Source organism: Miscanthus floridulus, chromosome 14 (genome assembly GCF_019320115.1).
Source record: "Miscanthus floridulus cultivar M001 chromosome 14, ASM1932011v1, whole genome shotgun sequence".
Classification (NCBI taxonomy): Eukaryota; Viridiplantae; Streptophyta; class Magnoliopsida; order Poales; family Poaceae; genus Miscanthus; species Miscanthus floridulus.
Window position 1 is genome coordinate 91,802,387 of NC_089593.1, and position 15,375 is coordinate 91,817,761.

Genomic DNA, 15,375 nt, shown 5'->3' on the forward strand with positions numbered 1-15,375 from the left:
CTGCCTCGGCGCTCGGTCGGCTCGTGGTCGGACAGAGGGGACAAGTTCCATCCCTGATGTCTGATCCTGGGGACTGGCCCTTGCCTCTGGGTTACTGCTCGGCTCGACAGCAATATCTTTGTTTATTCACTCCGGGTGCTCTGGGACTTCGTCTTAGGGACCAGCCTAATCTATAGGTGCCTCTCGTGTTTCTTCTAGATGTCCCACCTCAACACCCTAACCAGTGGCTATCGTGGCACTTGGCTTGGCCACCCGTCGAGAAGCACCGACGTCGACTGAATGAAGTTCCTCGGCCAATGTTTCCCTACAACATGATGTCTTATCATCGATACTTCCACACTGGTTTTGCTTGTACTAAGTCTAGAGCAGAAACACTTACTCGCTGGACCGCTTGCGTGCAGCTCTGAATGGCTAGGGCTTTTTGGAGCTCCCCTACCCTCCAGTTGCTGGTACAAATCTTGAGAACACTGGAGGTGGCTGGTTCACATCCGGTGCTTCTGTCCTTACTGCGGTGACCCTCTCGGCCGAAGCCTCTCGTCTAGGCTCGGGGACTTCGCCCCGAGCGGATCTCTGGCTGGTGGCGCATTAGGCTAGATGGTCAGAGGCTCTGGTGGTCGGTGTTAGAGCGGCCATCCATGCAGCTCACTGCTGCAGCGTCTCGCTTACGTCTTCATCATCGTTCGACCAGTCCATGATAACTTGTCGGCTAGCCTGGAGGCTCTCTCATTCGAGATTCCACCCTTTGGTGCTAGGTGGATTGTTTAGGTTTCTTCTTTTTCTTGTCCGGATCTTCTAGGGCTAGCCCTTTCTCCGTGCGACGGTGCTGCTGACGCCTAGGAGGTTTCTCTAGCACGTCTTCAGATGAGGACTGATGAACTGTTGTCCTGATGGCTAGAACGGTAGGAGCCTAGGTTCCACGGGCATCTATGCCCTTCAGGGCAGGTGCCGTCCGGCTTATCGAAGACATACACAGCATGGTCCTGCCCATAAGTTTTCAACAAGACATTTTAACATCATCATGATTTGACATTATAAGGACTTGAAATGGTACACTCTACCCATGGTGGTGGATTTGTGATGTTGTATGCCCTATTGCTGCCCCACATTGTTTAGTTGGGTGTTAATTGAAAAAAGCGCCTAGGAGGAGAGCATAGGCGACGTCCGAACTTATCCTCTCAGGGGCATCCTGAGCGGTATCTTCATCACCTACGTATTCATACGCAGGGTGGACTCTCTCCTTGCTCGGCTGAATCCGGCGGCAGACGAAGTTGATGGCTACACCAACTCCGTTAAGATTGTTTCGCATCTAACCTAGAATCTGCAGAAGATTAGCGACCTGGGTCATCTCCTCACCATTCGGTCTTACCGACCAGTTTGCGCTTGGCACTGCTAAGTGGTCTATCCCGGCGGACAGGCTCGGTTCAACATTTCTAATATAAAACCACTTAGCATTCCATCCTTTCAACGATGTGTTGAGAGGCACTTGTATGTATTCTCTAACCATTCCATCCCTCAGCTGTAGATAAACACCGCCGATCACTTTGGGGGACCCGGATCTAGAAAAGGGTTTGAGGTAGAAGAAATAGCAAAAAAGATTGAAGTGCGGAGCGATTCCGATGAACGCTTCGCACAGATTAATGAAGAGGGAGATATGAAGGATACTGTTGGGATGGAGATGGCATAGGCTAATGCTGTAGTAACCAAGAAGTTTCCGCAGGAAAGGATGCGCAGGAATCCCAAATCCACAAATAAAATAAGCCATGAATACAATGAGTTTGCCGGTATCGGGGGTCCAGAACGGTTCACCTGCAGCAGGGCGCCATCCGGCGGTTGCTTGATCGTGTAGGACACCTTCGAACACCATTTCTTCCTGGATCTTCTGGGTGGTCATAGATTTGACCCACTCCTGGTCATGGAGACCTTGCTGATACTCTCCGCCACCTCCCTCCCTGGCTTCTTTGGGCTCGAGCGGCTACGTTTCTTCCTACACTTCGCCATGGATCAGATTTGATTCGATTTGGCTACGATTTCAATTGAGGAGATGCTGCGGTTGTGACTATAGCAGTGTGCGAGAAGGCGAAGCACCGAGTATTCTGTTGTTACGAGGAAGAAGCTGTGCTAATGTGGAATGAGGAGGGTGCGCCGCCGTGGGTGGATTGAAATAGTTCGACCCTGACTCTTTATCTTTAGGGTTTTTGGGAAACCGCACTGACCCTACCGCATTGTTCGCCCCCCTCCGCAATATTTGCGCCACCTCCTTCGCGCCCCTCCAACTTCTTCGTCAATTGTTATTGGGCTGGTATAATGGGCCTATGATCATACTAAATGGCTGAGCCTGCTTCGTTGGTCCATGGTCTCCATATTTCACCACGGTCTCCATATTTCGCCAGGGTCTCCAAATTTCTCCACGGTCTCCAAATTTCGCCATGGTCTCCATATTTCACCACGGTCTCCAATTTTCTCCACGGTCTCCATATTTCGCCACGGTCTCCAAATTTCTCCACGGTCTCCAAATTTTGCCACGGTCTCCATATTTCCCCACGATCTCCATATTTCACCACGGTGTCCAAATTTCTCCACGGTCTCCAATTTTCTCCATGGTCTCCATATTTCGCAACGGTCTCCAAATTTCGCCACGGTCTACACATTTTTCCACGGTCTCCAATTTTCTCCATGGTCTCCATATTTCGTCACGGTCTCCAAATTTCTCTACGGTCTCCAATTTTCTCCACGGTCTCCATATTTCGCCATGGTCTCCAAATTTCACCGTGGTCTCCAAATTTCTCCACGGTCTCCATATTTTGCCATGGTCTCCATATTTCGCTACGGTCTCTAAATTTCGCCACAGGTCTCCAAATTTCTCCACGGTCTCCAAATTTTGCCACGGTCTCCAATTTTCATGACGGTTCTCCAATTTCGCCATGTTTTCCAAATTTCGCCATGTTCTCCAAATTTTGCCATGTTCTCCAATGCTTGCCACGGTATAGTGCTAAGCACTCTCCATGTTCTCCAAATTTCTCCATGTTCTCCAATGCTCGCCATGGCATATTGCTAAGCACTCTACATGTTCTCCAAAATTTTCCATGTTCTCCAATTTTGGCATGGTATAGTGCTAAGCACTCTCCAAAATTCGCCACGGTTAATAGCTAAGTACTCTCTCCATTTTAAGTGCTCAGCACTCTCCAAATTTTACTCCTATGCCCAGCGCTAAGCACAGAGAATCCGTCCTTTATACAAATATGAATAAACTCCAAATAAACATAAACTGGCTCTGCAGGATATAATATTCACCGATACATTGCTCCTGATAAACTTCACTTTGTTTTCTTCATCATCGAGTTCATATATTTTATTTTTAAATCATGTACTACCCATCCTACATATTTGTATTGTAGGCATCATCGGCTGGGTGCTCACACCATCTGGCCTTCGGATTTCTCCGACGATCATCTATTCGGATCACTAGGTTTATGACTTCATTGCCCGACCAGTTGGTCGGAACGTTCAACATTCACTTCTACTCGGCGCTCACTTCGCCGTCGACTAGTTGGTTAGGACTACTCGGTACTTGATTCTTCGCTGACCAACTATGGTCGGATTGTCTGTCGCCTAGTTATGCTGGAGGCTCGCCTAGCTAAGTTGGGGACTTCGTATGCCGATTCGCTTGTTGGCTTACTACGTTTTGCCGATGCTGCATGTCATGTGTGATATCAAGGTTTTCCATGCTGTCCAGATCAGGGTGCCGATCTTGGGCGGCCCATCGGGGGCTTTGATAAGTATATGTATCATAGCAATCTAGTGCTAAGCACTTTCCATGTTTCTCCATGTTTTATTGCTTGATATTATCGAGTTTTACTCCACTTGCCTAGTGCTAAGCATGGGGACTTCAGTCCTCTACACTTAATTCTTTGATTATGCTACAAGATGCAACTTTATCTTACAGCAGGACTCGAGGACTAAGTGTGTACACTTCATCCTAGCGCTGAGTGCAATTTTCATAGCTAAGCTGAGAATATATTATTTGATCTCAATATTAATAATGTTCTTTGATCCTACTACAAGATGTTTCTCTATCTTATAGCAGGCTCGGGGACTAAGTGTGTACACTTCACCTTACAGTGAGTGTACTATTTTTTCTCCTTACTGGATTTTCAGCTAAGCTGGGGACTAGTTGTGTGCTTGGCTAAGCTCGGAGTTGGTTATTCTAACTAAGTGATCAGTTGATATTCTTTGATCCTGACACCAGGTGTCTTCTTGACGTACTGTTAGGCTCGGGGACTATAATGTATACATTGCACCTAGCAGGCGCATGTCTCGATACTAACATCCTCTTTGACTAAGTCAAGGATGATGATCATCTGACTTTGCCAACGAAGCCTAAGTATGTACACTTCACCTAAGGTGGAGAATTTTTAAATTTTAAACTTGAGCTCCTTACATCCTTCTGGCAAGCCTTACATTGGCTAAGTCTGAGATCAGGTCACCTGATAAATTCGGTTGGCTTCAATTTCCACCAGTTGGATTACCTAGTTAAACTGGTCGGCACTTCATTCTGTTGATTGGACTTACCAGTTAAACTGGTCAGATTGCTAGATTTGCTGGCTGACTCCAAGTTAAACATGCTCGTACTTGCTCAAGACGGCGTTGCTCAGCGAATACAAGGCGCTCAGGGGACTAGCTATGGGGGGTATAACCCTAGGTACCCATGGCAATGGACACGGGTCCGCACCGCCAGGGGAGGTCCAGCCCATAAGATCAAGGCCTACAGGTGCCCAGTTCTGGTTGTCATGCACCGCATGGCAATCAGAAGACATCTTGGCGATGAAGGAAGATCTTTTCGGATATGATAGATATCGTATTCCTTGTAAATACTTACCATATAACTGAATAGATCTAGGCCTAAACTGACTTGTAACCCTACCCCCTAGACTATATAAGGCAGGGTAGGGACCCCCTCAAATTCATCTCATATTCAATACAATCCAACAAAGACATAGGACGTAGGGTATTACGTTAATTAGATGGCCCTGAACCTGTCTAAATCGTTATCTCTACGCCTTGTATCACCATCCGGTTCCTATTACACGCACCTCCACCGATCATCTACTACCATGGGTATACCCCTCGGTAGACTACCGACCAGATTTTGTCGACAATGTACCCCTTATTTTATAAGGGGTAGGGGTGGTCTTATCCCATAGGAAAACCAATGTGGTACTATTATCATGTTGCTTTATGAAGTTTTCCTTAGGACTAGGCTAAAACATATGAGTGTCCAACATATGCCCCTTATTTTTAGGTGAATGATGCAAGAACCTAAAGACACTTAATCAAACAAAATAAAACTGAATAGCGACGACACCTATCTCATCGGCTGCTCAGTGAATAAGGGTGATGTATACATTGGCCATTTTTGTTCTATGGGCGATACATGTATCAGCCATTGTTTGGAGAGCACTTAGGCTTCTTGCCAAACACTTGGAAAGTACTTTTTCAAGTACCTCCCATTGATTGCTTCTTGTGAGACGTTCACCTTGCAATGTCTCTAGCAGATAGGAATTTCTGAATATGACTCTGATCACTTCGTAAGGATCCTCCCAATTTGGTGACCACTTGCTAAACTGATTGCACTTCGATCCAATTGGAATTATGATTTTCCACACTAATTCTCCCACTTGGAAGGATTTGCTCTTAACTTTCTTGTTATATGCCTTGGCAACTCGAGCCTTGTCTTTCTCTATTTCCTTTAGAGCTTTTAATCTTACATCAGTCACCTCAGTCGATATTATCCATCATCAAATTATGATACATAATAGCAGATAGATCATTTTGTTTAGCAAGCTTGTATGCATCCAAATTCACTTCGAACGGGCAACACGACCTCTTGATCATATACCAACTCAAAAGGAGTAACTTTAGTGGCACCAGTGCCTTGAAATGCGATGTGCCCATAGAGCTTCAGACAAAACTTCATGACACCTCCTTGGATTCTCCTCAATCTTCTTTTTGATAAGCTTGATCAAAGTCGAGACTCAGCCTGGCCATTAGCTTGAGCATAGTATGGAGATGAATTGAGCAACTTAATCTTATATAATTGGACAAATTACCTCACCTCCTCAGACACACATGATGTCCCTTGATCTGTTGTTAATGTTTGAGGGATGTCCAAATCTATGAATAATATGATTAGTGATAAACTCAAATACCTCCTTATGTGTCATATTCTTCAAAGGAACTGCCTCAGTCCACTTAGTAAAGTAATCCAGTAGCAACCAACACGAATCAGTGTCCCTTTGAAGACGGGGGATGAATTTGGCCAATGAAGTCTAACCCCAACCACAAAATGGCCATGGTTTGATGATAGGATGAAGCATAGCAGCAGGCACAAGCTGAATATTTCCAAACTTTGGCACTCTTCACATCCTTTGTAGTAATGAAAGCAATCGGCCATCATAGTAGGCCAATAAAAATCAGCTCTATGCAATAACCACTTTATCTTCCGGGCCGATTGATGCGTACCACAAATGTCCTTCATGGACTTGTCCTGTAGCCACTCTTACTTGATCTGATCCCAAGAACTTAAGCAACAAGTCTTCGGCTGGTTCTCCGATAGAGCTCATCATTATGTAACACATACTTGAAAGCGCTCCACCAAATACTTTTATCAACTCTAGCACTTGGAATACGTAAATATCTTAGTAAGGGAGTCCTCCAATCTTCTAAATCAGCCCCAACATCACTGGAAGTTACGTCGGGCCAATTTGGGAGATTCTTGAGCGAAAGTGACCGATTTGGCCACCATGGAGTCAGCTGAGCCGACTGGGGGAGTCGGCCTAGGCCGACTAGAATAGCCTAGCCTAGCCAACTGGGCTTGCAGTAGAGAAGGAGTCGGCTAAGCCAATTTGGTCTTGCACCTACATAGGAAAATTTTAAATTTTCATGCATCGGGCTGTTCTTGAATATGAAAATTATGCCCATCGACATCATAGCCAGATGCTTGTTGAGCTAACATGTTGACCTTTTGATTTTCATGCCTCAGAATATTCAGAATTCAGCAAAACAATCACTAATATCAAGGCAAGCATCAAGATAAGTTCTTAGTGATCCTTCTAAATATTGAAATTCACCAGCAACTTACTATACCACTAGCAAGGAATCACCATAGGCTTCAACATGTTTTACCTCCATGGAACGCAACATAATCTACCCGAATAAGAGAGCTTCATATTCGGTTTAATTGTTGGTACAATAGAAATCCAATCGGCTTGACATCCCAATTTCAGCACCAGTGGGAGAAATAAGAATAATACCAACACCTTGGCCATCTTTACAAACCGATTCATCAAAATAAAGTTGCCATGGGATAAAAGTATGGTAATTGATCTCATCATCTAAATCAATACGATGCTCAATAATAAAATCAGCAAGAACTTGACCTTTTAAGGTTCTCAATGGTTCAAAGGTCAAGTTATATTCAATTAGTGCATATGCCCATTTACCAATCCTCCTACTACGGATTGACCAATATAACATGTGCTTTATCACATTGGCCTGGCAAGCAACAACACATGTACTAGACAAAAGATAATGTCTCATCTTGGCTCAAGCATAGTACAATGATAAACATAATTTTTTAATATCAATATACCTTGTCTTGGGATCAAGAAGACATCAATCAACATAAATGATAACGCATGCTTTCCTTTTGTGTTCTTGAGTCAACACAACACCGATACACCTTTTCGACAATAATATATAATGTGAATGGAGCTTCACTCCTAAATGCATGAAGAACCGATGGTGTTGATAGGGAGTTCTCGAGAAGCACGATTAACTTAACTTAATTTCTAATCATTTTTCGAGATTTTGTCCTGTATATGTCGGCCGTGGTCTAATGCCAAACCCAATCGACAATTTGCTCACATGGGTTGGCTAACGCAATTCACTATCCAAACAGAATTTACACTACATGATGATATGGAGCCGATCATCAATCGGCCCTAATGACTCAAAACCAGCAAGGTTTCTCCTTGACAAGCAAATCATATCATCATGCCCCCAAGCAAAGGGGCATCAGTCGGTTGTATAAGCCAATGAGTCTTCATAGACGATCTCAACTTCATTATTCACCCACTGAATGAGGAACTGGTGCAAGCTAGAAGTCACACATCGATTGCCACGAATCCATTCGTGCACCAAGAATCAAACTAGTAGCTCCCTTGCACCTCTACAACGAAGAAAACAGTGGCCAATATTTTGCTCCCGATAGTAAGCTTCATCAAGGCAAATCCCTTGGCTGAAATATAATTTCCTCCAGCACCTTTGACCGTCCTCTTGGTCTTAATCAACTCCTCATCATATCCGCCAAGCTTCTTATAAAGTGAATATGGCATTAGATTCACCATGGCTCCGTTATCCACCAACATGTTGACCTGTTTGCCATTAATGTAGCCCTTCACATGCAGTGGCTTGAGGTGATTCACATGGTCTGCTGGCTTTTGGGAAATAGCACTCTTAGGGGCAAAGCCATCTTGATTTCCAGAAGGCCCCCAAACACCTACAGGAATACAAACTGGCGTTGAATCAATCGGAGGCATATCAGGTGGCTGCTGGAATCATGGGAGTCAACTTAGTCGACTTGAAATCGGCGAGACCGACTTGCACAGTGGCCAGAGGAGCTGCAACAGAAGAAGTTGGCTTGGCCGACTTAGAGTCGGCTTGGCCGACTTGGCTAGAGGCAGGGGAAGTCGACTTAGCCGACTGGGAAATCGGCTCAGCCGACTTTGAGCAGGCGACCAGCTCTTTCTCACTTGACTAAGGGAGAATTGGATCCATCCTTGTCAAAATTTGTTTCCCTATATTTGCTAAACCTTCTTGCATAAGCTTCTTGTAACGAGCACGCTGGAGTTTGCGCTTTTGCCTTCTCGACAAACCTGAAGGGCACCATGTTTGTTAGAAGTTCTCGGGAGCCGATATGCTACTTTGGGCATCATGATCATTGGAAGCAATGCCCCTTGATATTTTCTCCACATCAAGTTGGTCCCACATTGTCAATGACAATCGGTCCTTCACTTTCTTTGATTGGAGCATCTGCAGAACTGATTTTGATAATAATTTGCTCATTGTCCTTTTCTATGGGATCAGTGAGAACTTTCTTGTCCCTCAACACATACACTTGCTCTACTGATACCTTACTCTTTTGTTGGACCTGGTTAGCAAGTTTAACCAAAACCGGCTTAATCTGTCCTGCCTTGCTGGAGCTCGATTGGCCGTAGCTCAATCGGCTCTAGGGATACACCGTTGCTCATTGTGAACTAAAGCAACAGGCTTCCTCCATCGGTGAGGATTTTGACGTATTAATAGGTAAGGAATCAACACTCCATCTTTACATGTGAGCTGCAATTTTTGTTTGCAGCTAGCTTGACCGATTTGGTAAATCGGTCTTATTGATTTTTTCTGTCCACCAACATTAAAATCAGTTTGGCCGACTTTTAAAGTCGGCCTAATCGATCCTCTTTGAACAATAGTGTTAGTGGTTGATTTTCTGCTTGTCCACGGGAGTTTGTGCTTGCCCCCTGAGCCCAAAACATTTGATAGTGATTTTAAGGCTCTCCTGATTATATTTGGACTTTTCTAGCACCACCTCACAATCTGAAACCCTTCTTAGATTCTCTAGGCTCTCCAATTATTTTTTTCCAATAGTGGAATCGGCTTGCTCCGACCGTATCAAGATGGCTGGATTATTGATCTCTAGTGTTTCAGCCATGGAAAGTGTCTTTTTGCAAGGCAAAGGATGTGCATCTCCAGTCATGCGTAGCTTGCATGTCCAATTTTGCCTCTTTTGATTTCCAAAACCTGATTAATAAATTTCTATGAATCGGTTTGGAAGGCATTACATGAAGCCTGGAGCCATGCTTGATGACTTTGGAGAGTCAGACAACACCGTAATATGGGGCAATGAAGCATGCAGGTGCTGCTTGTCCTACCATCGGTTAGAGAGGTACGAACCGAATTCGGCGTGTATGTAGCAGCAAGGAAGAATAGTACTAACCCCTCCTGAATTGGTCCTATCGGTTTCAGGCGCCGAAGAGACCTAATTTGGGTTTCTTCCTGAAAATAATCTTGCCATATTGATTCATATAATAGTAAGATAGCCTCTTCCCAGGAGGTATAGTACTAGCCCCTCTTGAATTGGCCCTATCGGTTTCAGGTGCCGAAGAGGCCAATTTGGATTGACTCTTTGAAATCAACTTGCCATGCTAGGTCAAAATAATAGTAAAACGGCCTCTCATATTAAGGTTGATTAAAAGTCGGGCCCGATTCACTAGCATATCCAACATGAGGTAAAGTAGTAATAGGAGTACCAAAGATTCCTTTCTCTAACTTATCAAATGGAGAATTCATCTTAACCATAGTATAGAAAAAGGAGAATCTTTAGTAATCCCATCTACCTTCAGCTTAGCTATGGTTGTAGACCTGAAGAGGATCTCCTCACCCATTGGATTGGTGAACTCACCATTGTGACCATTGTTCCACATCTTGCTAAGATTGAGGAGATCAAGACTAGATGCTTTCGGCCTTTTGAGCCAGATTAAGCAACGACAATGATAAAACACAAGAATGATAGATTGGAATTGGCTAGGTCTGAAAGATCAGCTATAGAAGATAGCTAAACCAATCATTCCCCAACGGAGTCGCCAAAAAGTGTGTTGACGCTTAATTAGGTCACACACTCGATAAGGAGCTAGGCCGCTCAATGTATGGCCTAGCCGATTTTGGGATCGGCCAACGCCTAGGGGATGTCCACACTGGACCTTGTGCCTCCAGTGATGAGCGCGATACGCAAGACACGTCACCAGAGGAGCCTCCCCGGGAGCGCGATACGCAAGACACGCCGGCGAGGTCTCTTGATACCCGAAACCCCACACGCCCGAGAGGGACCCCGTCGAGGCGTGCGGCGGCTATGGGCTGCTCTAGCCGGCCTGACCGCTCTAGAGCATCGTCGTTGTCGATCCTCCAGCCATGCAGCACCGATGAAGAATGAGGAGAAGAGGTAGATTGGGAAAAGAGGGTAAAAAGGTGTAGTAGATTGATTTGTTATGTTTTTTGTGTCGATTGGATAGATGGGAACACAATCGGCCATGTACCACTTATTTTATAAGGGGTAGTGGTGGTCTTATCCCATAGGAAAACCATTATGGTACTATTATCATGTTGTCTAGTCCGCCTCTGCCAACCCTTGCTTGCCTAGTGTGACACTAGGCAAACTGTTTGCCTAGTGTTTCTGGGCCTTTGCCTAGTGCCTACGGCACTAGGCAAATCGCGCGATTCCAGTAGTGTTTATGAAGTTTTCCTTAGATTGGGCTAAAATTGTCATGGGCCTATTTAAATTGGCTTAGGCCCAATTTAAGTGTCAACAATAATTAATAATTTACCATGAATTTAATGAGCAACTTACCTATTTATCTAGCTAATAGCTACTCCATCCGTCCTGTAATATAGCGCATTATAGCATTTAAAATTTGTCTTCAAATATAATAAATTCTAGAGGACAAAAACCAATTTTACATTAAATACTTTCCATTTATCAACCAATCACCATTAATCACGTTGTTGATAGCATCTGACTAGGAAAAAAATGATGGTACATGAGTTTTTTATGTTTTCTCATAATTTGTCTTAAAATTCCTAAAATGCACTGTATTAGGGAGTAGATTCTAGCAACAGCGAGAACAAAAAGCTTCCTTGCATTGGTGAGTTGGTTGGGTTTTGTCCATGCATGCACACAAAGTCGCTGTTGTTTGTTGCACACCCACATGCGGTCCCATCTGAGTATCTTTCGCTTGATCGACGATCGATAGAGAAAACTCGTCAACTAATCCGTGCGCTATGGATAACCACGGATGAATAAAAACTACGGTAATCATTGCATGCATGTCATTATTTAAGATGCATCTGGGTAATAATAATATATATGACTGCCAGGTATTGTCACTTTCGGTTAAAAGTTCAGCGTATATATGTGCAAGAAAGTAGGTCGTCACATGTATTTAGCACAAGCATCAAACTCGTTTAAAATTGAAAAGCATATAAAGCCGATTGGAACGACCCAAAAACACTGCTAGCAGATTGCGAAAAAAGCATCTCCAACAGTTTTTCTTAAGCCAACTCTCTGGATTGAACCATTCTAATAAAATCATTCTTTTTATATCTCTCAACCCTCCAACAATTTGTCTATGCCTTGTTTGGCACTTGGAAAGCTGGCTCCATTCTCTATCTTTGACAAGCAAGACACCAGGAAAACAGAATGAAAATATTTGGAGATTCTGTTGAAGAAATTGTTGGTGGTTTTTCCAACAAAATCTCTATTCGTATCAATAAAAACTCATCTTGGGCTGTGTTTAGTTTTCAAAAAGTTTCCCAAAAAATGCTACAGTAGCCATCACATCAAATCTTGCGATACGTACATGGAGCATTAAATGGAGACGAAAAAAAACTAATTGCACAGTTTGGTTGGAAATCACGAGACGAACGTTTTGAGCCTAATTAGTCCATGATTGAACACTAATTGCCAAATAAAAACAAAAGTGCTACAGTAGCCAAATTCTCAAATTTCCCGAACTAAACACAGCCTTGGTAGAGGAAGAGGATGATCGCAAAGAAAATGACGAGGAAGAAGAAATTATTGCTTGCATATGGTAGCTAGAAATAGATGAAATGTTCAATGTGAGCCGGGTACACTAATAGTTTGGTAACCATGGTGTCACAGGTCTCTTTCGGCCCAGCAATTCAGCGACACGTACGGCAAAGTGCCGGTCCACAGCACAGCAGACCTGTACCCCACTGCACACACAAAAGCTTGCCCACCGAGATTTGCTAATATTCTCCTCCTGTTTTTAAACAGAAATTTAAAATACTAAAAATGAAACGAAAAAGAAAGGAAAAGGAATTAAAGAGCAGGAAACTGAAAAGGTGTCGTACCTGACGCCGTACACCCACTTGTACCCTCCACCCACCCCCCACCACTTGTACGCCGGCAACCCCACTGATCCGTGGGCCCAGGAACCTCGGGGACCCGCACGTCAGTGTCCCAGGAGCCACGCTATAAAATGGCGCCTCCTCCCCGCAGTTCGCATCACTCACCCCGTGTACGCAGAAGAAAACGCCTCCTCGCTCACCACACCATGAGGCAGCTGATCCGGCGGCTCTCCCGCGTCGGCGACTGCTCTCCACCGCCGCCTTCGTCGTCGTCATCTTCGGCGAGGAAGAAGCGCAGCAAGGCGCACGAGGGGGTGCCGGTGGGGCACGTGCCGGTGCACGTGGGCGGCGGCGCGGAGGGCGCGGAGGAGCGGTTCCTGGTGCGCACCGAGCTGCTGGGCGCGCCGGCGCTCGCGGACCTCCTCGGCCGCGCCGCGCAGGAGTACGGGTACCGCCACCAAGGCCCGCTGCGCATCCCCTGCCCCGTCGCCGTCTTCCGCCGCGCGCTCGCGTCCGTGTCCGTGGCCGGCGACGAGGAGGGCGAGTAGGATCCATCGGAGGAGGAACGCAGCTCTATCGGCACGGTAGCGCTTGGCCCGGGCCACCCTAGCGGGTTGCTGGGCTGGGCTCGTGGGCTTAGGCCCCAGTTTTGAGGCCTGGGCTTTTGTTGATTTTTTACCTTTTTTCTTGTTAATTAATTACCATATGGCTCCCTCCCTCCCTCCTCTTGGGTGTTGTTGGTGTTGCAACGAGCTAGTAGAGAGAGAGAGGTCGAGGCGAGGGATTTAGTATGAATTGCTCTTGTTTAGTTATTAGCTTCAATTTCCTTTGTTTAGTAATAATGGTACTATGGATATGTCGATCGAAGGATATTAAGATGACTACATATATACACGCTCATATATAAGTAGCGTGTTCAGTATTCACTCATTTGCAAACTCCATAGTTAGTTTGAGCATCCTAACTCTTCACATGGTTTGTTTAATATTTGCATATTTCTATGTTTCTGTTTGGAGCGTAGCAATAAAGTGACAAGCTAGTCCTTAAATAGCTAGGCCTCGAACTTAAGCCTGCCCACCAAGGTTTAACACACACACACCTTGACTTAACAGTTACTAACACGAATGCTCCTTTTTCTGAATTTATTTTAAAATATAACGGTGTTATATTTTATTGGCAAGAGAGATATTTCTCAATCTACCATCATATATACTCTTAAATTGACAAGATGTCGTCAACGAACACATACATCTTTATTGCCATCACTCGTACTAATAGGAAAAAGATAACTAGCTAGCTGATGTGATGTTGAGTCGGATCGCGTGTGTTTGGTTTTGGGATGATGTGGGATGGATTGGATCTGTTTCGGTTTTACGGGTTGGGTTGAATTCATTCTGTGTTTGGTTCGGAGGGTGGATCCTATCCACTCTAGTCTTATGTTTGGTTTGAAGAAAATATAGAGGTTGGTTGAGACTATAACAACTGGGCCAGCATGCTGGTTGGCAGCCTCTCACCCTTTCTTCTTCTAGGTTTAACACACACCTTGACTTAACAGTTACTAACACGAATGCTCGTATTTTTTTTTCTGAATTCATTTTAAAATATAACGGTGTTATATTCTATGGGCAAGCGGCGTTCCTCAATCTACCATCGTACACTTTTAAACTGACAAGATGTCGTCAACACAGACATCTTTATTGCCATCAGTCGTACCAATAGGAAAAAGTTAACTAGCTAGCTGATGTTGAGTTAGATAGCGTGCGTTTCGTTTTGGGACGACGTGGGTTGGACTTGCGGGTTGGGTTGAATTCATTCTGTGTTTGGTTCAGATCGAGGACGGATCCACTCTAGTCTTATGTTTGGTTAGAAGAAAATATAGCGGTGGGTTGTTGAGACTATGACAACTGGGCCCCATGCTGTCGCGCAGCCTCTCACCCTTTCTTCATAAACCTTGTCACGTCTTGCTCGAACGTTCGGTCCTTGGTGCAGGATCGGCTACTCGCTCGCCCCTCCTTGCTACTCTTCGGAACTAGTTTTGATAGTCTTCAAACCAAACTGTTAGCAATCTAGGACCAACCCACTCCAATACAGTACAACATGCGCAATCCAAACCCATGCTTACTTATTCCCTTTACATGAAAAATGTCATTTTTGCTATGAATCTAAACAAACAACTTCCATCCAGATTTATAACAAAAACGATTTTTTTTAACCGGAGCAATAAGTACCTAACTAGCCACGCTACCGCGCGCTCATCAGCTCGCACACAACTAGCTACTGCCATTGCTGTGGCCATGATGATCGGACACTTGCGCTGCGAGCCGCCCCTGGCCGACAATCACATATAGGACAGGACACTGCTGCTACGTACTAACACATCCGTGTGTTGGATCGCTT

General features: G+C 44.8%; 1 protein-coding gene across 1 annotated transcript; it reads left to right on the forward strand.

Moving 5' to 3' along the window:
- The first annotated feature begins 13,158 nt into the window (after positions 1-13,158).
- LOC136506092 (auxin-responsive protein SAUR71-like) lies at positions 13,159-13,850 on the forward strand. Its single transcript, XM_066501221.1, has one exon. The coding sequence runs from the start codon at positions 13,185-13,187 to the stop codon at positions 13,524-13,526; it is 342 nt and encodes a 113-aa protein (XP_066357318.1). The 5' UTR covers positions 13,159-13,184; the 3' UTR covers positions 13,527-13,850.
- The last annotated feature ends 1,525 nt before the right edge of the window (positions 13,851-15,375 follow it).

What these genes read in the sequence shown, in the direction of transcription:
- LOC136506092 (XM_066501221.1), top strand. Translation starts at nt 13,185, where the DNA reads ATGAGGCAGCTGATCCGGCGGCTCTCCCGCGTCGGCGACTGCTCTCCA.